The 23,517-nt window shown below is 36.5% G+C and overlaps 1 protein-coding gene across 20 annotated transcripts in view; it reads right to left on the minus strand.

Annotated features, from left to right (window-relative positions):
* Nucleotides 1–23,517, minus strand: part of DST (dystonin) — a 299,250-nt gene that overhangs the window by 27,821 nt on the left and 247,912 nt on the right. For all 20 annotated transcript variants that reach the window (XM_048296861.1, XM_048296860.1, XM_048296883.1 and 17 more), the window contains 14 exons: nucleotides 21,652–21,855; nucleotides 18,588–18,819; nucleotides 18,013–18,239; nucleotides 17,215–17,337; nucleotides 16,382–16,483; nucleotides 14,280–14,381; nucleotides 13,211–13,384; nucleotides 12,268–12,423; nucleotides 9,879–10,076; nucleotides 9,254–9,382; nucleotides 6,272–6,442; nucleotides 4,794–4,949; nucleotides 4,367–4,573; nucleotides 2,549–2,668 (listed from right to left, as the gene is read on the minus strand). In XM_048296861.1, coding sequence (XP_048152818.1) covers nucleotides 2,549–2,668; nucleotides 4,367–4,573; nucleotides 4,794–4,949; nucleotides 6,272–6,442; nucleotides 9,254–9,382; nucleotides 9,879–10,076; nucleotides 12,268–12,423; nucleotides 13,211–13,384; nucleotides 14,280–14,381; nucleotides 16,382–16,483; nucleotides 17,215–17,337; nucleotides 18,013–18,239; nucleotides 18,588–18,819; nucleotides 21,652–21,855 — 2,301 coding nt within the window. The remainder of the gene's footprint in view (nucleotides 1–2,548; nucleotides 2,669–4,366; nucleotides 4,574–4,793; nucleotides 4,950–6,271; nucleotides 6,443–9,253; nucleotides 9,383–9,878; nucleotides 10,077–12,267; nucleotides 12,424–13,210; nucleotides 13,385–14,279; nucleotides 14,382–16,381; nucleotides 16,484–17,214; nucleotides 17,338–18,012; nucleotides 18,240–18,587; nucleotides 18,820–21,651; nucleotides 21,856–23,517) is intronic.

Raw genomic sequence — 23,517 nt, forward strand, 5'->3', positions numbered from 1 at the left:
AATTGTCAAGTTAGGACTACAGTAAAAATAAATAAAATTTTCAAAATAATCAATTTTTTGTAACAGCTCCTTCAATACAAACATGTCTATGTTTCTTTTATTTGAGGAGTTTTGTTAACTACTTAACTACTAACTACTTAACACTACACAGAGAATGTTACTAGATTTGCACAAGGAATCACAATTAAATTTCTGCCACAGAAAGATAATACAGGAAAAACAGATTTAAAGATGGCAAAGGGTTGCAGTTAGTTCATTCCTTGAGAGTAAACTTTATCTACTTTCATTTGACTTCAGGTATAACAGAGTAGATTTGGTTTAAGCTGCCAGGAACAGTCAGGTAAGTTAATCACTGAGATTTTTTTCAGCTAGATACCTTCCTTCTCAGGAAGATGGGCACATACAGATAAAATTAGCCAGGTTCATATAAATGTACTGTAAGAACACTCAGCATTACCACAGGAATGGTTTGGGTGACCTAGTGCGGGTTTTTCCATTCCTGACTCCTAAAAATGAGAAAAAAATTCTAATAAACAGACCACAAATAACCCCCAAAAGTCCCTGGCAACATGCTAGATATGAGTGAGAGAGAAAACATATTATCTTGGGTTTTCTTCTTCAGGGACTTTTTTTTTGGCAGTAACAACTGGCAAAGAGCAAATCCAAATTATTGCTTACAGCACACATTCAGTTGGGATAGCAAAATCCTTAACTAAATGGAGCAAGGAAACCTTCAAGGCTGGACTGAAAAGACAAAGACAGACACAGGGTATATGTGGGAGTGGAAGGAAAAGACTCAAAATACAAGGAAGGACATTGCAGTGTTGGGAGGTTTGACAACTCATTAAAAAACAATTGAGCTGATTTCTTGAGAGGGTGGTGTTTGAAGTTTAAAGTCACAAAGTTCACAGAACTCCCTCTCTCACACACATTTATATCTTTTCTCCAGATTACCAGTTTCAATCCTTATCTCCCTGTACCAATTTCATCCCACTCCTTAATGAGATTCAAGCAACTCAAGCAGGCTTTTTACATGAAAGAAGATGAAGAAAAAATATCAGTGACAGAAGTAATGAATCTGCCAAACTATTCAAGGAAGCTTGGTCTCATAAAACATACTGCTGTAGGTATAAAGTACATATCAAGTTTATCAGGTTTAACATTTCTGAATATGGGATGAGAATACAGGTAGAAAGTTCTGAAAACCTCAAAGCAAAGTCCCAGCATTGACCATACTTGTGAGGAGTTTGAATAGATAAAGAAAAGAGAGGAGTGAAAGGATTAGAAGATTAGAAAGAGTCAGACTATCCTAACAGCAAGATCCCCCCCTGCCAATTCAGATCACTAACTTCAAATTCTGGCAACAGCAGCAATCCCGAAACAAACTGAAATTGCAGAGTTGGCATAACAGAATGTTAATGTAGGTTTTATCTAAAAGTTTTAACAGCAGACAGAGATAAAAGTATTTCTGCTTGACCAACTGCCAGCTCTCGCTATATTAAAGGAGAATATTTTCCTGGTTGATAAACAACACGACATGCAACCTGAGAGATGATAAAAAAAATAAAGCAGACTGATGTAGTCATTAATATACATGACAAAATTTGTCAGAGGTAAAAGCAATCACCAGAAGCTACAGTGAAAAGAAAAAATTAGATATGCAAACCCCAGAGGATATTGTGACATATGAAAAAATAGGAGTAAATGGGGAACAATAAAACTGACATAAAAAGTAAATTTATGCCAAAATGTAGAAAAATGAATGCTCTTTCAATATTCTAGTGTTTGATGAAACTGCCCCAAGAGAAATCTTAAGACACAATCTATCTCTGAAGATTCTACCACTCATCCACTTAATCCTCAATAATATATTATTCTAGGCATTTTACAGAAGTAAAAATGAAGTAAAGACTTCTGTCTTTGCTATTGCTCTGTGTCTGATGGAATTACAGAGCTTTTACATTATCATTACAAGTTTGAAAACCCAAGTGAATGAGAGAGATTTTTACATATTCACAGCTGAATTTCTGAAAAGCTGGTTTCAGAATTTTGAATCCCTTAAAGAGAAATATGGGAGCAGTATTTGCTCTAATACTGCCACAGTGTTTTCTACGGGATTTCATTAATATTTCCTCAACATAAAAAGTGACTGCCAATCAAAACACAAGATTATTTTTCACTTTTGAATTTGTCCTGCAGTATTAAAAGGAAAATCTCAACCCAAATAAGCGGACAGTGAATTTTTGGTTTAAGAACTTAAAGAAAGCCTCTTCAGAGATCCCTATTCTGAAATAGTATTAATTTGTTTTTTAAAGTTTCCATGGCAGCGTATTATTCTTTCCTCTTCATTGTTAACCACTCCCCCACATATCAGGTACTGTGAAAAGTTCTTTTCATTCACACCCTGTTACAACACCATCATTTAATTTGATGTGAATAAAAACCCCATTGCAGTGAGGCCACAAATCTACTTTCTTTGCTGATTGAACAGTACAAGGCTGAAAGACTTACCTACATTTCACTGGGCATTTTGCATGTCATGACTCACCTTGTGCTGTGCAAGCTGCATCTTTATTTTGTCAGGGTCATTTGCAATTTCAAGATCTGAGTCCAGAGATTTCTCTGACTCTTCCAGCCATTCCATAAGCTTATGCCAGGCTTCATGGAACTAAAGAAAAGTCAGATTTGCACGGACTTTAAAATTCACTGGTTCATGAAACAGTCCAAAAACATTAAACCCCAACCAAGACTGGCAAACTTTGAGAAAATTTGATGTGTTTTTTCTCCCTGGTCTCTCAAACAGAACTGGTCCAACCATGTGCCCACTGTATTTCGCCTTCCTTCCCCAAGTGAGTTAACAACCTTTAATGTACATGATGTGCACATGTCATAGGTATCTGTCAGAGACATATTGCTAACATCTGTTGATGTGTTGGTCATTTAGATTCCTACAGTTTTAGCAATGGATAGTAAATACAGAAAGAATGGGGCTTAGCTATTGCTTGTACGGGACCATAGCAGTAAATCACTGGGGAAAACTTCCGTCTGGGTGACTGCCCAAGACGTTCCCTGTAACACTCATAAAAGCTCCCATTATATCAAATGCTATCTTGACGAGCAAGGAATAGGTTTTTGATCTTCCTTCCTGTTTCAAAAAAAAGAGCACTTCAGGGAAGAAAGGAAGACAGCAGGGAAAAAGTAAAGATTCAACCAGCTTTCACAAAGTGTCATCCCTTTGGGTTTTGATTTTTCTAAACTGGTCATTTCTCTCTCTCTTTAAAAATTCTTCTTGCCTGGTCTGCCTACACATGGAGGCAAAAGAAACCAGTTCAGAAACCTTTCAAGGCATCTAAGACACTGTTGTTCAGGGCTGTTGATTAGGCCTTGACACCAGTAGCCTTCAGTACTCCTTCCACACTCCACACACACAGTTGTCATCTTAATAACACTGTATTTAGCTTTGTAAATGCATAATGAGATGAAATCCATCTCATCGCAGAACTGCTGTGTGTGTGAATGCACAAGAGAAACTGCAGGAAAATAAGAAACGTGTGATTGGTTTATGGGCTAATTCATTGCCCAGAGAACTTCTTGCTCTGTGAACAGAGTGGTGGTAGTGGTGAACATTGGAACGTGGTTCAGCTGTGATCATCACCAAATCTTGGATGATCATGTTCCCCTGAATAGAAAGAAGCTAGAACTTCCTACTGACACTTGATTAAGATTACGTTCCTCTCACACATTTTGCATCTTATCATTTATGTTCCTCAGTGAGGGAAACATGTATCTAAGGAAAAAAAACAAGAATGCTCCCAAGTAAAGAAAACTCTGCAAACACCCTCCCCTCCCCCTAAAAAAGAACCTTTCCAGGTTTATAAGGAAATAAATGGAGATATCTTACCACACAGAAGATATTGGTCTAGTAACTGATGTAAGAGACTGAGTGATAAGTGATGAGTATAATCAGGACACAACATAGACCCAAGAAGAAAATACTAAGGAACTCCCCCATGCATTTGTGAAAAAGGTTCATCACATTCTTTAAAATATACAGGGTTGATTGTGAAACTACTTTTTGAGGACAGATGGCACTAATACACATCTGGAATCCATACGGTAACTTCCTTTTTTCAGACTATCCTGTACTGCAGACAGAAGTCACTGCTTGGGTTGAAAATAATGCTTTCACCTCCAAAATGAAGTGCTCTGGGATTGAATCACAGAAATCGCTCCACTAACTCAACACTGTCTGTTACACTAACACCAGGCTTGCTTTGTAAGTGCTTTAAAGCATCATATTCCTCAAGAATCTGGATGCAATTATAACTAAGTTCAAAGAGCTGTGTAACAGCTGTTGTCCCATTACCTGTTTGGCTCTTTTCCTTGCATCATCCAAAGCTCTTCCCCTTTCAACTAAGCGTTGGACTACTTTTTCCCATCGACTCTGTACACTAATCAGCAGATTCTTAATAAGGACAACATCCTGTTTCTGGCTGAAATATTTCAAATGGGTTCCAGTTTTGTCCAGCTCTATGATCTGATCTCGATGAGAGTTCACTTCTGTGGCAAAAACCTTGGAAAAAAAAGGGTGAAAATTACTGAATACTGTGTTGGGTAAACATTGAAAAAAAACAGTCTGATAAAGAATGATGTAGAGAGAAAGACTATAAAATACAATTTTAAAACAAATTAAATGCTTCTCCGAGTGCCAGCATTATAGGGTTCACTTGGACATTGTTACAGTATCTCCACAGAGTGGGAGAAAAACATTACACATCTGTTTCTTTACATACCTTGTGTTCATCAATTTGAAATAAGACAGTGTCCAAGATAAGACTTGGCCGAGAAGCTGCAGTTAGAGTTTGCTCAGCCTGTGTAAGCCAATTGATGAAATCTTGAAGCGAGTTGTGGAACTCCATTGCTAAATTGAGGGCTTCTTCCAGTTTGGTCTGTAAAGACAGGTCATACTTTATTAGCAGCTGATATTGTGCAGGGGCTTCAGCCAAGGAAACCATTTTAGTTCAGCACTTTGGAGTAAACCATTTTAGTTTAGCATTTAAAACACTCTTCCAACTCAAAGTTTCTGAGTTTTAAAATAACAGCCTATATTTGACCATATTCAAGGAGATGGATACAAGAGTTACAGTAAAATTATGTATAACAGATGACTAGAAAATACAGCACCTAGTGTCAAGATAAATTTTTCCACATTAGAACATATTTCCTACTACTTAATCCAAAAGGGTCATATGGATTTATCAAGTTCAATACAAAACCAGTCGTATTTCAGAAATCTAAGGTGGTAGAGCACTTTGAAGTGCCTCAAGTAAGTCATCAAATTTATTCTCTTGCACTAAATGAAGAATAAGTTTTTCTAGAGCACTTCTTTTCTTTTTAATAAGCTCAATTGTCATTTTGGTTACCTGAACAGAAACTAATTTGGGATACAGAATTTTGTTGATCATGAGACAGCAGTCAGAGATTTTCAAATATTTACACTGCTGACTTCACTGAGCACTCCAACCTTACAGCTTCCTGCAAGAAGGTGCTCGTATTGGGTATTAATTCGTTTGTCATTTTTACTTTGTAATTACCTTAAAAGACATCAGCATTCTTACTTTAAAATACAGCTAAGTTGTGAGTTAAATATTTGTGCTTTATACTTATCAGGGCTGTACAGATAGTTTCTCTGTTTGCAATTATGGATATCCTTTTTGTTTGATTGAGTTAGAACAAATGGACTATATTTCGTGAAGGAATGAAAGCAAAATGAAATTAATAACAAGAAAACGTATGTTGCATATCAGTGAAATCATGCTATTGATCTGTTAGAACAGAAGGTATTCACTTGAAGTAAATGGCAAAAGGCCAAGAGTTTGAGAATTTTAAGAAAAAATGGCTAAAAGCTAGAAAAATTAACAAAGCAGTTCTGCACTGAGGAGGAGATAAACTTGAAGGATCATTCAGTCTCTCATGTCTACAATTACTGCAATAAAACCCAGAAAACCCCTAGTCCTACCAAATGAGCCTTAACAGTATTTCTGTGGAACAGAATTTTGCCATTCTCACCATACTCCTCCCCAGTTATGGATAATTAACTACTTGAATTTTATTTTCCCCAGTACTTTCTAAACATATTACTGAATTACACCAGTCTCTACAACTGATTTTAAATCTAAAAAGTCAGGCAACTATGCATCCATAAAAGCACTGATCATTAACACACTTAAATACATGATTTACGCCTCTATTTTTATGTAAAAACACATACTTTTCTTTCACTGAGTTTTGTTTGCACAGATTCCCATTTTTCTTTTAAGTTATTTATGTCCTGCTCAACGTTTGTTTCAGCAGACTCTGGGCATCTTGCAAGCATCTGCTGGCCTTTCTGCATTAGACACTTATACGTCTCTTCTTTGGCTTCAAAGGCAGCACAAAGTTCCTAAATAAAGAAAGAACCAAAAATAAATAAAGTAGAAATTCAATACTCTTTATAAGTACCAGTATAATACTTATTCCTCCCCCAACATTTAGCAGGTATGATTAAGACTAATAGAGGAAACACATGTAATTCATAAAAAGCCAAATGAGCACATGAAGGACCCGGTTTTTCAGGAAATGAAAGCTTGTATTGTCTGTCAATGTCTTCTCTGAGATCCAAAGCTTGGCAAAGTACGTACTTATTGAAGAAGAGTTGCTACAACTTGGTTGGTTTAAAGTCCATCAGTAGCCAAAACACAAAAAGTGTCAGCATTACACAGTGTGCTGAAAGCCCAGAGCTATCCAATACCCTTCAAAAGTGGGTGGGACAACTTGGGAGGGCTGGTTTATTGTACACAGTCTGTATCTTCCTTCACTTGCTAGGCACGAGCACTGAAGACATTTCAGACATTTAAAGAAAAGTGGAATAATAATGGTAACAACACGTTTCACCTGTTAACTATTCTAATGATGCTTCTTTAACCATGTCAAAGGTAAGCTGGAAAAAGTCTTGGTTGGAAAAGCCCATGCATCCCTCTGACTCAAAAGACATGATCAGTATTGGTAACAGAGAAAACAAAATGTACCAACAATGTTGCTGCAGACTCTCAAATGAGGAACATCTTCAAAGAGATGAGGAATAAGTGGCTTACAAATAAGAGGAAAATAACTTTTTCCTCTGATTCTCAGGACAAGAGCCCAAACCAAACATTTTCTTTGGGTTAAGAGATACTGTACACAGGGCTGTACCCGACCACATAGGATGGCAAAGCAAGAAGCACGTTCCTTTATGAGCTTAAGATTTTGACACAACAGAAAGTTTCTTTGTCTTCTTTCTGAGGACTACGGAAAGTGGTGTCACCGAGGCTGCTTCCTCCTACTACTTCAGGAAGAAACTGAAAACAATGATTGTTTTACGAAAAGGAGGGGGATGGTCTGAGCTGCACTCGGACAGCTAAAAGGCATCTTTTTAAGCCCCCTTCCTACTGGTATCCTGTAATATCTCTTCATATAATTTGTTTTCCTGGAGTTGCTTTAACTGGAAATGCAGCCCAATCTCAACTCCATTTGTGAACCAATCATGGTTGAAGGATCTTTTATTAATACCTGTAGAAACAGGCCTTTTACTTGAGAAGATGGTTCATAATATTTCCAAAGAGGGGCAAATCAAAATACACTGCAAAACTTTCAGTTTCACATCAGTAATTAACATGGTTTGTATCAGTTAGAGCCAAGTTTGAATTTGGAATGTAGTAGACAACATGACAAGTGGCCTCAACATTTCAGAAAAAATAAAGAAATAAAAAAGAGAGAGAGAATTAACACATATCTGCACATGTTCACTAAGGTTTGACCAAAAGGAAAAAAATTTCTCTATTTTAAGGGTTGATAGTAAGTCAATGCCTGCAGATGGCCACCAGGATAGTAACATCCTGTTAAAATGTACATGTACAGTTAGGGAGCGATTGTACATCTAGAGTTCATATTACGGGGGACAGTCAAGACTTCCTCCAACTAGAACATTGAATTTAAAGGTCCTTTAACTAACCAATCTGCAAACATTATAAGTATACAAAATTTGCATAGCAATGAATGTATGAAAAAAAATTCTGAAGCCTTCCATGGAAAATTTTCGCATCTTGATCTGACTAAGTGCAGGATGAAAAAAAGGAAAGACCACCAATGACTTCCAGGGAATCATGATTATATTCCACTCTCACAGGGGGAAGAAAACTCCACCACCTATTTTTTTCCCTTTTTGTTTTTCCTTTATGACAAAAAGAAAAGGATTGTAGGGATCCAAAACCACAGGATTATTTGTGTTTGGATCTAGTTTCCTGTCTTAACAGATTTTAAAACTGTCAATTAGTTTCCTCATCAATTATAGATACTGGCAAATTTTTGAGAAAAAAAAGAAGAAAAACATGTGCCCCACATTGGTGAGTGAAAAATGATCTTCAGCATCATTCAAAAAAACCCTGATTTTTAACATTATGACAATGCAGCATTCTAATTGAAAGTGTCAGGCATATTCAAGTTCAGGGATGGTTCAGTAAATATCACTGTTAAATCTGAGCCAGGAGTTCAGAAGTTCAGATCACCAGGTTTGGGCTCATATCCTGGCCTAATAGCACATTGTGATTTTACACAAATGGAGCAGTAAGAACCACCTTCTTTAGAGGTAAGAGATCAAATTTAAGGGGTTTTTTTTAAGCTCTAGGGTTCTACGGGAGCACAGAATGTTTCTTAAAGAGAAAGGAAGGGAATAATTCAGGCATCCTGGTCAGCTTGCCATTTCTAATTAAAGCATAGCCTCTATGTGCCACTAGTCCTTTTTACTTCCATGCTAATGATGACTTTAATATCAGCTTTGGTTAGATAACAAAATAAAGGATCAAGTCTCTTAAATCAAGGTTCAGTGAATGTGGGTCACTTTTAGGTTCATCTTTGAATCTTATAAAAAGCATAAATTTAGTTACGGGGTCAGAAGGGAGAAGAAGAAGAGGAATCACTGAAAAATCTGTAAACACCTTTTGTAAAGAGGCAAAAGTTATTTTATTTGTCTCAACACTAATATGGTTCAGCTTTGGGCATGTCCCAACAGGCTACTAAACTACACTGAAAATAACAGTGCTGTTTTGAAGGCTATTAAATTTCTTTAAGACACTGTACAGACATTGTGATATATAGAACACACTCTGTGTTTACCAAAAACACTCTTAAAAGGTAGGTAGTCCTGAAATGCAACTTGCATTCTAATACTGATACTTACCATATGTGCATTAAGCTGCTCTCTTGCTGTTTCTGGTAAGCCTCCAACAGGTTTTGATGCCAACAGCTGACGTTCAGTGTCTGTCAGCCATTGCTGCAGATCCTCAACTTCACCATGGAAACCTTGGGCCTAAATTATACCATATCATTTTAGAGATAACTTAAATGCTCTCCATTCCAATACCATCTCACATGCAGAAGCATATTGGCAACTGGTTTAATCAGATATTTGTAGTAATCAAAAGAAATAAAAGAAGAAGAAAAATAAAGGAAAAAGCAAACAAATATAAACTGGCTCAATTCAATCAAAAGGATAAAAACAAAAACCATAGAAATCTTGAAAGTAGTCTAAATAACTACTGTGAGACCAATGTTTTCCCCAAATAATAGACCTATACAGAAATTTCAGCCTTCACAAACATGTAGACCAAAAGCTGAAGTCTTATATCAGCACTATAAGGGACAGCAGCCAGCTGTGGAAGATACAGCTGGATTCAAACTTTCTCCAAATTCAGGAGCGTCTGCATCATGGTTTTGATTTAGGCCAACTTCTAATGTATCTGTGTATTTCACATAAAAAGACACTTTTTCTGAGTTATCTCTACATTTGATCATTTCCTGTTCACCTGGATCAAGGCAGTGTCCAGCTGCTGTTTCCTTTGTTCTGTTTTTTCCAATAAGTTTTGCCAGCGCTGATTCAGGAGTTCCAACTTGCTCCGTAAATTACTTGCTTCTTCAACAGCACTTGATTCAATCAGGTCATTTCCTGCTTTTTTAACAGCTTCCACCGTAGACTGATGAGCTAGAACATCATTTTGTAGCACCTACAATTGTAACACAGCATGGTCATATGGGTAAGTCACTGAATGAAGGCACTCCTAGTGACAGAGCTGGTTGTAGTCCAAGGACAAGACAATAGCTTAACACCAGCACAGGTATTAGAAATTAAAGCTAATAACTAAGACATCTTCAATCAAAAGCAGTAACAGACCATTCTGATGAAACACTGAAATTTATTTTTGTATCTTGGAAAAAATAATATCCTCCTTCTGCAAACATATATTTCTGAAATTATTAAAGTTTTCTAGAAGTGCTAGGGAATAATTATTTCTTCACTTTTTAATTTATTATATGTTTTTCTTTAACAGGGTTTTTCTTTGAACAGTATGTGCCTGCTGTGCTATACAACAACCCAACTGCCCCAACGTCTTTTTGAGCATTTCACGGCTACAACTCCTTTCACATTATGTCAGGCTACCAGGACACTTGACCTGTGCCAAAAGGTGGGGGATGGTTGTAGTACTAACACCAAAAGACCTCCTCCATCTGCTTGGAAATCTCTTATCACCAATCACAGTAAAAACCATAAAAGGCAAAAAGTACATTGGGGAAAAAAAATGCTGTTTGCAGAAGGATGGGGGGTAGGGCAAGAAAAGCTTTAATATAAAACAGAAAAAGAAATAAGCAAAATGGTTGGGAAGAGAATAGTAAACCCCACCCAAGAAATTCAATATTATGACTGCTGTCTTCCATGGGGTCTGACTCAAACTCACCTCCATCAAAATGCTAGCACTACAGAAAAAATAAAAAGCTAAATAAAAAGGAACTTAAACTACATGGAGCACAATATGAAATAGCAAGTCACAAGTAGACCTTGAATATGAAATACACATCACATTTACTTTAATTCTTCTAAGCTAAGAACCACATTATTTTATTTTCCTAACAGGGTGAAAAAAGATATTCACAGAAGCAGATGCATCTTATCCCTTCCTTCCTGCTGAGACTCACTAAGAACAAGGTCTATTCTTTCCAAAGTTATTCAAGAGGTGGATGTTTTTACAGCCTACCACAGGATGCACTACTGTGTGAACTTTCTAACCTATACACTCTGTATTACGAAAAGGAAGTAGATTCATTCATGTGTTTGCTGAACTCCTTCGGCAGAGCCATAAATGATGTCTCGATGCTTCTTCACTAGTAAAACACTTCCGTTCGATAAGAATGTAAAAGGTTCATGGAGCAGAACCTGATTTTCTAATTTTATTTACTTTGTTTTAAAAGGGTCCATTTATAACAATAGTCACATAGGGTATGCAGATACTGTGTTCTGTTCAAGTTCCAACTCACCACCCAAAAGCCTTCAGAAGCTGTATAGCTGCATTAACACAGACAATGAAAATACCTTCATTATCTGTGTACTGTCAATTTCAATCAAGTCTCTCAAAATCCCAAATGGACTCTGAGTACTTTTTACGTCATATGCAGGCCAAAAATTAAATGGCAGTTTTAAAGAGAGAGGATTTATAAGGTTAGATTGAAATCTTAAAGCCATCATGAAGAGCACAGAGTCACACACAGAGGCAGGGAAGATCTCATACTCCTAGGAGATATTCTAAAAATAAAGGCACAGCAGAAGCATTCTTCCATGGGCTCCAAAATAACAATGATCCGTAAAAATACTAAAACAAACAAACAAAAATCCCTTAACCCCACATCGTAAGGAACACAGAGAAAAAGATGGGAGTTTGCACGAGTTTTTGGAGAAGCATTCTTAGCTGAACCCAACTAACATACAATTTTGGAGAATTCAGAACAAATCACTATTTTCTGAGAGGGAAGAAAGAATCAAAGATATGCAACAGTCATGCAGTTTGTGAGACCTGGCTAAAAAAGAACTAATCAAGGAGATTATTGCATCAGGGAGAGTAGCAGGTTCAGTAACTTTTGAGTTTCCTACGTCAAAGGAAGGCGATTAGCAGTGGAGACTGGGGTGAACTGTCTATTTTTGGCTAAAACCTATGCCACTTGCACGGCATATGCAAGAAAGGAAGGAATGTGGAGGAGTAAGAGGAAAGATATTATTTATTCCAAGTCTTCATTTCAGCTATAATCCGATAAATCCGAAGATATATGTAGAGAACTATTTATCAAGTATGAAGTTTTAATAAAAGATTCATCCCTAAGATAAGTATCAAAAGAATATTTCAGTTAATATTAATTATAATTACATACATGATGTTTGGCAAGTTCAATTTCAATAGCCTTGGGGTCTCCACCCACGGGTTTCTGTTCATTCAGCAAGTCTTCTGTATGTGTCAGCCATGCCAGTAACTCATCCAGGGCATGCTGGAACTGCCCCAAGGCTAACAAGGCACCTTCCAGCTTGTGCTACAGTAAAAATAAAGTTAACAATAAAATAGTTTCACAATGCAATTGAGTTGTCTTACATTACCATTAGTCACCATAATCCAGAACAGCGTCCACACATTAAGACAGAATAAAAACCAGGGAGAAACAGTTACCCAGTACAAGCAATGCTTTATAACTACAGCTGAGTCAGCAATTCCCTTATAAAGCCTTGCATTCCAGGCTTAAATTCCTGGCCTTGGAAGAAGCCATGCAACCAGAGCAGAGTTAAGTCTGAAGGTTCTTTCATCAGATGTATCGGTAGCTTTTTATCATTTAAAACATAATTTCAATATAAATGCAATTCGGTGCATGATCTTTTTAAAACCATTTCCTTGTCATGAAATGATTCAGTTTAGAAAAAATAATAAACTTCAGAGGACTCTCTTTCACATCTCTCAGCTTGATAATTTAAGGAAATAAGACTGAAATAGTTTAATATTAAGTTAATGGCGTTTTATTCAGTTGCTCAGTTCAGCAGCTAATATTACTTTTGCACATACAAACATGTTTTCAACTGCTACTTAAGACATCATCAAATAGCCAAAATGAAATCATTCAACATAGCATTGCTGACAGAGAATTTAAAAAGAAAATTTAAAAATATTTTAAAAACGCAACTAATTGTACAACACAAATCCTATTATATATAATTCTTTTCGTTTCCAAACTAAAAGGAATGTGTAAGTTTATAAGCCTTATATATAACAAAGAGTTTTTCACAAAAATCTAAGTCATGAATAAAGCCCCCACCTCCAAGCTTATTTACCTGTCTACTTATAATTTTGTCTTCTAGGCTGTCCCACAATAGTCTGAGCTCTGAGAGAGGGTCTTGAACAGTGTGCTTGTCACTCTCTTGTGTTGCCTTCTTTAGCAATAGTTCTGCCTGATGGTTCAGTCTTTCCATTTCTATCTGCTGCTGATAAGCTTCTGTCTTAAATTGCTATGGTATATAGAAAAAGAATAGAAATAAATGAAGTACAAGTAATGATTACAGAATCACAGAATAATTCTATGTCCTAGCTCTTGTGGTTGTGATGGTGATAATGCTTTAAACTTCAAACGGAATTATTCTTCACAGGAAGTGAAAGCAAATTTTCTTTAGTACAACTCCCTCTTGAACATGCAACTGGTGCCAACAGTCTGAATGCAGCTTGTGTATGTATGTTCTGAACTATGTAAGGTCATGATTCGATTGAAGCTACATCATAAAATACGTAAAACAACCTGCCCACAGACAACAAAATCAACAAGTGAGCAACAGAACCAAGAACCTTCTCTGATCATCACAAATCTCTGCTTTTTAAACATGGCATACCAGCATACCAATGTCAGGAGCTTATTCAGTCACAAGTACAGACGCATGCAGACAGGTTTCTAAGTTAGACTGGAATTTTGATTTTCTCCTTACTCATGTATTGGGAATGTCATGATCTGTGTGACCATTTAAATAAAGGCTCTAATGGCAGAAGCAAAGCTCTGGAGGCCTTCTCTCAGAGCCTTAAAGAAACTGTTCATCTTAGAAACCAGAAAACATAAAGGTCATAGCAAAAGAATCCTGTACATAATAATTTTATAGCTTTTGAAAGAGAATGAATGAGTATTTCTACGCAATCAGGAAAAATAAAATGTAGTCTTGCCAAAGTTTGGAATAGATTTTTAAATTAAGCACATTTTAAACTGAAAAGTTTGCAATGAAATGTTTTTAAATTTTCATGCAAATTCTTTTTTACTAAAAATTGAAAATGAAAATTGCTTTTGACTCCCAAAAGATACTAAACAACACAGAAAAATACAGAGAAATGGAAATATAAAGGAAATAAATTGCTAGATCATACCTTAAGTTCCTCTGTTTGCTGCTTCACTGTCTCCAGATCTGTTCCAACTGGGGACATAGATGCTAACTTGCTGCCAGCAATGTCTACCCAGTCAAATAATGCCTGAAAATCACAGTATGATATTCAAGTGTGAGCAGAGAAATGCTGTTATTTTTGAAAGTTGTATTAAGTAAAATATCAGAGCTTTTTTTTTTTCTGAGAAGGTATTGATGTGCTCTTTCAAAGAAAATAACTTTCCCAGCAAAACCTAGGTTTCTTTTCAATACAATAGAACAAATATCCACGTAACAGTTACAGGAGTGTACATTCTGCAAGACTGGACTTCTACGAGCAGCAACATTCTGCCAGAATTATTCATGCTGAGTAACACTCTACTTTGTGTAAAATCTGCAATTTTTATGAATCCCTTGAAAGGTAAATACAAGAGAAACGCTGTTTTACAGTTGTTTGGAATGAAAATGGAAGGTGGTGGATAACACACTTTAAATGAGGATTACAAACAAACTTCTTTTTAAGAAAGCTGTTTGTGTAAGGAACATGGAACTGCCCAATCAGTACGTACTAGGCAGTGAAGGACCATAACTGAGCTAGAATGAATCTCTGTAGGATAATGCAGTATGTCTTAAAAAAAATAAATTATGTCTCCCCAGTTCTGATGCTTTCTTTTGCTCCCAATAGTGCAGAATCTCAAGAATACTCCAATGGATTAAGAACAGCTGCATCAATCTGAGTAATTGCACAAGGGAAAAAACACCTCCACCAGGCCCTTTTCCACCTGCCTGTTATCTGTGGAGATATCATCATGGAGAAATGCTTAGGACAACTCATTGGAGCTGCCTGCTGCTACATGGCTCCCTGAGAAAAGGAGAACTATGTCCAACGTGCTCAAGAGGGTGATGCAGCTGTAGTTAACAAACTCTTCATAATACTTTTCATATTTTCTATTGAAATGAGTGTAAGACAGCACCTAAATACAGTTCATTCACAAAGTACCAAGCTTGTAGGATGTACCATGTACAGCCACAGGAAACAGAAAGCACTTAAACCAAATGGTGATGATTCTAACTGCCTAGTCAATCTCTGCACAGTAGGAACACAGGAGAACCCAGAGAAAAATCCACAGTGATGGTACACTGCAAAATAGGTATGTTGCATTATTATTAAGGAGTGTTCTGCTGCTTGAGCTGAACCAGAGAAGTAACTGCCCTCAGTGTCATGCGAAATTCCAATTTTAAAGATCAAATGAACCACGGAAAACGGTAATTCCACCAAGAAAAAACAAACAAACCAAACAACACCAAACCAAACTGACCAACCAAACAACTATAAAAAACCCAGCAGTATATAAAGAGAAAAGATCATAGATTCAAAGGATAGTTTGGGTTGGAAGAGACCTTTAAATGTCATGTACAGTACAATCCCTCTGCTTTTTTTAAACTTCCTCAATTCTAGGAAGCACAATGTACAAGATATCTTAAAACTGCTGGTATATTTACCTACAATTTAAAAAAGGAATCATCTTCTAAAGTATTGTGATAGGATAAGTTATACTAAGTACAATGGTCTAGCAATGTTATGTTAGTAATATTTTTGCTTAAAATACTCAAACATTTTGCTTATAAAAAAGGTGGAATAAAATTCAAGTGCTTTAACTGTCCTCCACTCAAAGAAAATAGCAGCGAGTGGGTATACGGACCTGTACTCTGCTCCGTTCAGACCACAAAGATGTGTCACAGCTTCAACCTGCCTACCATATGAAGCATTGACTATCACAAGAAAATGTGAGCACAACTACTATGAATGTGTGGTGCCAAAAAACCTCTGCTCTTATCAACAAACAAGAGACATTAATTTTGAATCTAAACACAATGCAATATATGGACATGAAGAAAACAACCCAACATATGCATTCTTTAATGCAAAAAAACCCCAACAAACCAACCCCAACCAATCTTTAGAAAAAAACCTTGCCTACTGAAGACAATAGTCACTACAACCACAGTGCATTACTTGTCACCTACCTAATCACATGACATTTTTTACTACAACCGCATTAAATCCCACTGACTGAAGGCTGGGTTAGGTACATCCCATCATCTTACCTGGAGTCCATCTTGGTATTGAACAGCTGCCTGCATAGCTTCCCCAAGCTTATCCACACGTTCTTTCCATGTTTTGTTTAACGCATCCCAGGCAGAATTCAGCTGCAAGTAAGCACAATTTACTCCAATAGACAAAAGAATTCTACTGCTATATAATGTGCATCTACTAACTCTTCACTGATCAATAATACAAATAAACTAAGCATGAATAGTTCACATCTATTCCATGTTAACACTCTTGTTCTCCCTATCATTGCAAAATTAATTTCTTTCAGAATTCAGTAGAGGTTCTGGATTATAAAAGCTGTAAACTTCAATACTGATTGAATATTTTTATTAACAGAGCTATTACAGCTAATAGAGGAAATACTACTAAATCATTTGGAGTTGCATCACTATAATAAACATATCTTAAAAGAATCATACATTGGTGAACACTAGAGAAATTAAAAGTACTTTATAGTCATCCAAACAGGATAGTCTCAGTTAAAATGTCTCACTTGGCATGAACAAGATACATCCAAAATTTATTCTAGGATTACTTTTGCAAGAAAACCTACCATATTAATCAGTGAGTATTTTTTTTTTTAAACAATCTTTTACAAAAGTTCTAAACAATAAATCAATGAAATAAAACAGTGTGTACATTCTAATCTAAACTAAGATTCATTCACCCAAAAGGCAAACCTTACTTTACCACAAAGGCTTCAGGGGTGTCTCACTTTTGCCACAAAATTTTTATTTTCAAAATTTGTTGGGGTTGTGGGGAATATACCAATTTCAGTTGAGCAAGCATGTCACATAGCAGACCTAAGCATCTGCATTTCCCATACCTCATCTATACTCTTGTTGACAATAGGTTTGTCAGGCTCTCCACAAGCAGCTCTAAGTTCAGAGCCAAGGCTCACAACTGCTTCTAGTTCTTCTTGTAGTCCATCAATTTCTTCTTTAGCAGCCTACAAAGAGAAAAAAAGACAACACTGCTAATACTAAATTTAATCATCTATGTATAGCTTGCTTTCAAGGTAGAACACAGCAGGATTCCACCTTTGTTTTCTTTCAAGTCACTTGGACTTACACCTGGATGCTTAAAAAATAAGCATTCCTTTGCAGTGTCAGATGAAAGGAGCTGACATCAGTCTAAATTGTAACAATGGTTTATGATATCATTTTGCATGAGATGGAAAAAATAAACAAGAAGTTTTAAATTCGATTTCTTTAATCAGAGTGTCTTCTTTGTCAGAGGTTATCATTCAGCCTTCAAACACTTAACTATCAGTATAGATAATTACAGGCTTAGAGGATAATACATAGAGCATCATACATTTGTACCCCTTTCATTTAGATGTTACGTATTACTCGAGGAATCTCAAGTATGTATAACTTTTAAAAGCCTCAGTGAGATGGTTATTATATACATATTTACAAACAAATAAGGAAATGTAATGACAAGCACATGTTGCGTGCTCATTGCAATTAAGCACTGATATGTATTATTTACTGTAGACTCTTGAGATACCATTATTGTAAATTTCTACACAATTATCCCTCTTAGTCTTTAAAAAATAATATATTCTCCCCTGCATACTTCAAATAAAGTACTTCAAGTCACGAAAATACTTTCTACTGACCTCTGCAGCTTCTTGCTGTTGCTTGACTACAGATGGGTCAACTCCAGGTCCCTCCAGTTCTCGAATGAAGTCCTGAGTATCTTTAATAGTAGCTACAAGAGCCATATGATCACACCAAAACTTTTCAGCTAGTTCCATTACATCCAGCAGTTTAGCCTCTCTTTCCTCAGCCAAGGTCTGGATGTCTTCCCAAATTAGGACCATTTGGTCTAGTTTATCTTGAACAGCTAAACAACAAAGGAACTACATTACTACCTTGGCAAACAATTCTTGGTCATAAATCTCTCTCCAGTTCTACGGCAGAAACATATGAGTACATTTTAAAATTTAGAGTCTAAAATATTTCTTTGCAGGAATCCTTATAATGTTAAGTGGAAACAAACACAATGGCCTTTAAAAATAAAAGAAAGGTCATCTCCACAATGAATTATTTTAAATGAATGCTTTGTTTTTATAAATCTTTAGCAGCTTCTCCAGGAGAACATTCCCCAGATTAGAGGTCATCAGAAATGAAGAATTTTATATGTTGCAGCTTACTGCAATTCCACTACATGAAAGTTTCCTCAGTCGACTACCTTTAGCAGATATATCTTTATCAGCGCCTTCTGAGCGAGCAATCATTTCCTCTCCTCTCTGTTTCAGTGTCTCATACACTGGCTGAAGTTTTTCCAGCTCCACGGACACGTTCTTATTTTCACTGATCTGCTCTTTAATCTTCTCAACCTCTGCCGAGATCGAAGGTGGCTGCTTCAGACGTTCAACTATGCGTTTCAGACTCTCGAGAGTTGGATCTATCTTGTCATGAAACTAGGAGGGTGGTAAAGGACAGAAGGAAAGGGCAGACAAATTAGAAAAAAACAAAAAACAAAACAACAAAAAACCAAAACAGCAAACTAAAAAAGGGCATCCGAAATTATCTTGGAAAAAGGTATTTTAAAATTATCATCTCTATCCAACACATGTATATGCAACTTGCAATACCTCCCTCTAGGCCCTTTTAATATCTAAATTACAAAAAAACCCCTGCAAAATGGTATGTTCTCTCAAATTCAAGAATTTTACTATTTAGTTTGGGCTCAGTCCTGAGACACTCCCTCTGAGGGTACTATACATATGGCAGAATCCACTTACATTTAGTCCTGTGAAAGTCATAGTAGTTTGTAGCTTTAGAGAGTCATGGCTTTCTGACTTCATCATTTTAGAAAGATATGTACCTTACTATTAAAAACATGCACTTTCTGTTGGGACCAACATACTGACATACAACCTCTGATAAAGGCTTTATATGTAAGGTTGTGCAAAAAGACATTTGTTAGTGGCCAGGTGGTGCTTGCTAGTGCAGTAAAGGTATGTTACTTTCTGCAACTAAAAGCACACAACAGTGTATATACTACATCCATCCATGTTTGACTGAGCCCAGGTAGGTGCTCAGAAACTCAATTATAGCTGTGTTAACGTGGTTCAGACTTTGGGATAGGTCCAAAGTTAGCCTTTATTATATGCTTTTGTATTAATAGAGATTCCTAAATATCTTGCACTACCATGCCCCTTTCAAATGAAAGAAATCAATAAATTGTGGGTGCATTTAAATTTGCAATTATAAAAGCACTCCTGACAACATTTGGAAATGATGCTGGAAAGAACACAGCAAAACAAGATTACCTTATGTAAACAAATAGCTACATCCCTTCTATTCAAAGGAACACAGGCAATATAAATATAATTACTTTTTCCCACCATACAACCCGCTTCAAATCAGACTCTGTGACTAATGTTACGGGCCTCAGCGTTTTTATTAGAAGTGTGAATATCACAGAAGCCAACAAAATGTGTTATGAAAGAAAAGTAGCCTTCCCACATTCAAGACTTCTGAGAAACTGATTGTGGCAACAAAACCTTACAAAAGCTATAAAAACTGAAATTAAATTGGCAATATTTGGGTCTAATTTTAGGACATGTATTACATTTTTAAGTTGTCAGTGCATTCAGTGGGCCTCCTTGTACTCAACTTCAGTGAATGAGACAAAGTGCTTTAGAACTTAAAAGGAAGAAATTGCAAGTCATTACAATCTCTCATTCTAGGTTCATACATTATGTCCTTCCTTTGATACATAGTGCAATTTAATATAATTTAAAACCTGAAGAGTTAAATAATTGCCCTTCAAGGACTGTCTAGACAAACTGACATAGACATCATAGTTCAGAGATCTGATAATACATATTCACATATCTTCATAAAAAAGATTATATAAAATTACATTCTGCGGGCATTAGAATGTTTTGCTTTGCCATCTGCATATACATTTAGGTATATAAAATGAACCATAAAGTATTGCATAAATAATTCAGTAATTTCTCAACATCTGATTATATTCTAGGTGTTAGAAAAGAATGCATTTCTAATTCTTGCTTTCTGTACTTAGCCAGTACAACATGTTGATCTATCACATTCAAAACAGGGACTCTAATACTAAGCAAATACCTTGATTTTCAAATTGGCAGCTCCACACATGGAGGGGGCAAAGCATTTATGACAAAGAAAAAAAGAGGATCTAAATAATCGGGCATATTTCAGAGGTGTGAATAAGGAAGGCGTTTATAATGACTGAAAGTTTGTACGTTAAATATATATACAACATGTAATGTCTATAACAAGTCCAAAAGCAGGATGACATTTGATGTCATTTAGTTTTGCCTCACATTCCTAAACTCAGCTGCAGGGGCTAGGAATATGACATTAATTATAATGACCTGACAAAAAATTACTTAGAATGTAGAATTCGTAAGGTCTTCAAGGTGTTTTTCTTTATTTAGTATTTATGACCTAAGCAGAGTACAGTACTTAATTTCCAGTGAACAGAGAAAAAAAAGGGGAATTTCCTATAAAAACAGTAGTATAGAACAAAGCATTTTTATTCAGGTTTTTGTATAGGTTTATGTACAAAGTTTTACTGAATTCTTTTCTGAATCTGGGGTCAAGTAAAATAATTTCTATGTGGATTTAATGACAATTAACCCAATATTTAATGGTTGCTAGAATAAGACACTTGGCAATACTCTACTGAAGTTCATTTCATAGGCTGATGAAGCTAGAATATGCAGTTTTTGTGGACTTGACCTGAGTTTCATGCTGATGACATTTTGTGACGTCTAACGTTAAGTTCTTCGGAGTCTGCAGCGAAGAGCCAATGCTACTGCCACTGCTTAACTACCCACTAGTTCCACTGCTAACTGTTTACTACAGCTGCCAATTCCTAGAAATAAATATACCCAATTTAACTGATCAAAAGTGACATTTGTTTATAAATGAAGCACCAGCTAGTAACAGACCAGTAAGAGAAAATGAAAGTGAAAATCAAATCCCACATTTTTAGACCACTAGATCTTTTACTTCTAAGTTAAGCAGCTGTAAACATTTTTCAGCAGCTGCAAAGTCATAATACTGACCAATATATAAAATTATAACCCCTCAAGATACTGAAAAATCAACGCCATTAGCAGTGATATGAACATTCACAGACCATTAGGTTGAAAAAATCCAGATAAAACAGCAGTTTAGTCTTGATATATGCATGTAAGATGACAATGTGTATTCTTCCGTTGAATGAACCCAATTATACGTTAAACTTAAATTGATACCTGGGTACACTGAGAAATGGCTTCATCCAGTGCCAGTGCTCGCTTTTTGACATCTTCCTTAATTTTACTGTAAAGGGTGTCAGCTGCCACGTATTTCTCTTGGATAGAAAAGCCTTCTCCCGGGCTCAGCTCCAGCAACTGAGGCCCAGTTTTGTTCATCTTATCTATATGAGGCTTGTGCTCAGCAATCAGCTCACGCAGTTGCTACAACAAATGAAACAACTTATCAGTTTCTTACCCTTGCACCACCACATTACAACTGTCCACACTTCCAACACATCCAGCTGGCAAGAAATTCCAAACAAATACCTTTCATCTTAATGTAAAGCAGAAATAAAGTTAATGACTGCTTTGCCAGTGATCATTCCCATTCCAACACAGAACTATCCAGGCATAAAACATCAGAACTAGAGACACACTGGAAAGGCCTGCGCAACACTCTGGTAGGACATATGATTACAGGCAAAATATAAGATGCTAATTATGCATATGATGCTAACAACAGACATTGTCCATCGTATTTAGGACCTATAATGACAGAAATGGCAGTGATATTCCAGACATGGGCGTAACACCACCACATGTATACTTTTCATGTTGATATTGGTCACTTGCTGCAAAGCCTTTCATTGAAGAACATCACAGAGAGAGGTACCAACATTGCAAGAAAATTAATTCAAATTACCTGTGATTTAAGAAGTGGAAACCAGCACAAGAGAGGGTCAAAGATATCAGTGAAAAGGACAAAAGGACAAGCAAGGGTGATCAGTAGAGACCAATCAACCTTGTTCATCAGTCTCCCTCTCTGGCCACAAGACCCCTCTGTCTTCATAACAGCACTATTATTGAACTTATACAATGTTTAACAAGTAATTAGTAAGTGAATTATATTTGATCTCAGCTGTCTATTCCTTCCCATCATCCACCCCAGAAGTGAAAACTGTGCAGAGGCTTGAGGAATGGAAATGTCACAAGGTGTCTTCCAAGTTGTCTAAGGATTTCAGATTTTCTTGCTTGCACCCATAGAACTGACAAAAGGGAAAGGGGTTTTTTTGTGTGAGTAGCCCCATCCTTCTGTCATTTTATTTACTTTCTCATTTAATCTCTCCCTTTTCAGAAAAATCCCAGTCTTGTGAGGCACTGTCCCTCTCAGCGCTGTGAACTCCATGCACAGCTCCAGTGCAGGAACGCAAGAGGTACATGCACTGCTTCTCCCAGTTGAGAGTTTGTTTAAATTAATGAAGACCCAGAAAAGAGCCTGTATCAGTCTCAGTGTAAATAAGTTCTCTTCTCTTCAACTATGGTCCTTCCCTTAAAAGGAATCCAGATGCTGGCTTTCTTCCTTGCTCCTCCCCAGGAGAGGAGACGTTGAGGAGACTGGAAAGACAGTGATCACAACTCCTCAGTCCCCTAATGACAGAACAGCAATGAAAATAACCCCTCCTGACTCTAACTACTTACTTTGAATGTAACTCTGTTTGTAAGGCTTGCCACAAGAAAAATAATATTGATTAGCAGAGAGGAGGAAAAGGAGAAACTAAGAACAGTTTGAAAATTTTTAGAAAATAATTTTGTATGTTCTACTTTTGAGCACAAAGAGATGACTTGACATAAGGCCACAAGAGCACGCATTTCTGGGTCTAAACCTTATGCTAATAGTCTGCCAACAGCTCATTTCAAACCAAACTAACTGCATGTAACTCACACAGAATCAACTCTATGAATTCCAGAACTTGGAACAAGGATAAATACAGTAAATCAGTAAATACAACAGAACAGAAACATTAGGTTCTCAATTCACATTGGGAACTACTTTTTTTTTTCTTCTTCTTTTTAACAGAACAACAAATGATTTGGTCTTCTCCA

Source organism: Corvus hawaiiensis, chromosome 3 (genome assembly GCF_020740725.1).
Source record: "Corvus hawaiiensis isolate bCorHaw1 chromosome 3, bCorHaw1.pri.cur, whole genome shotgun sequence".
NCBI lineage: Eukaryota > Metazoa > Chordata > Aves > Passeriformes > Corvidae > Corvus > Corvus hawaiiensis.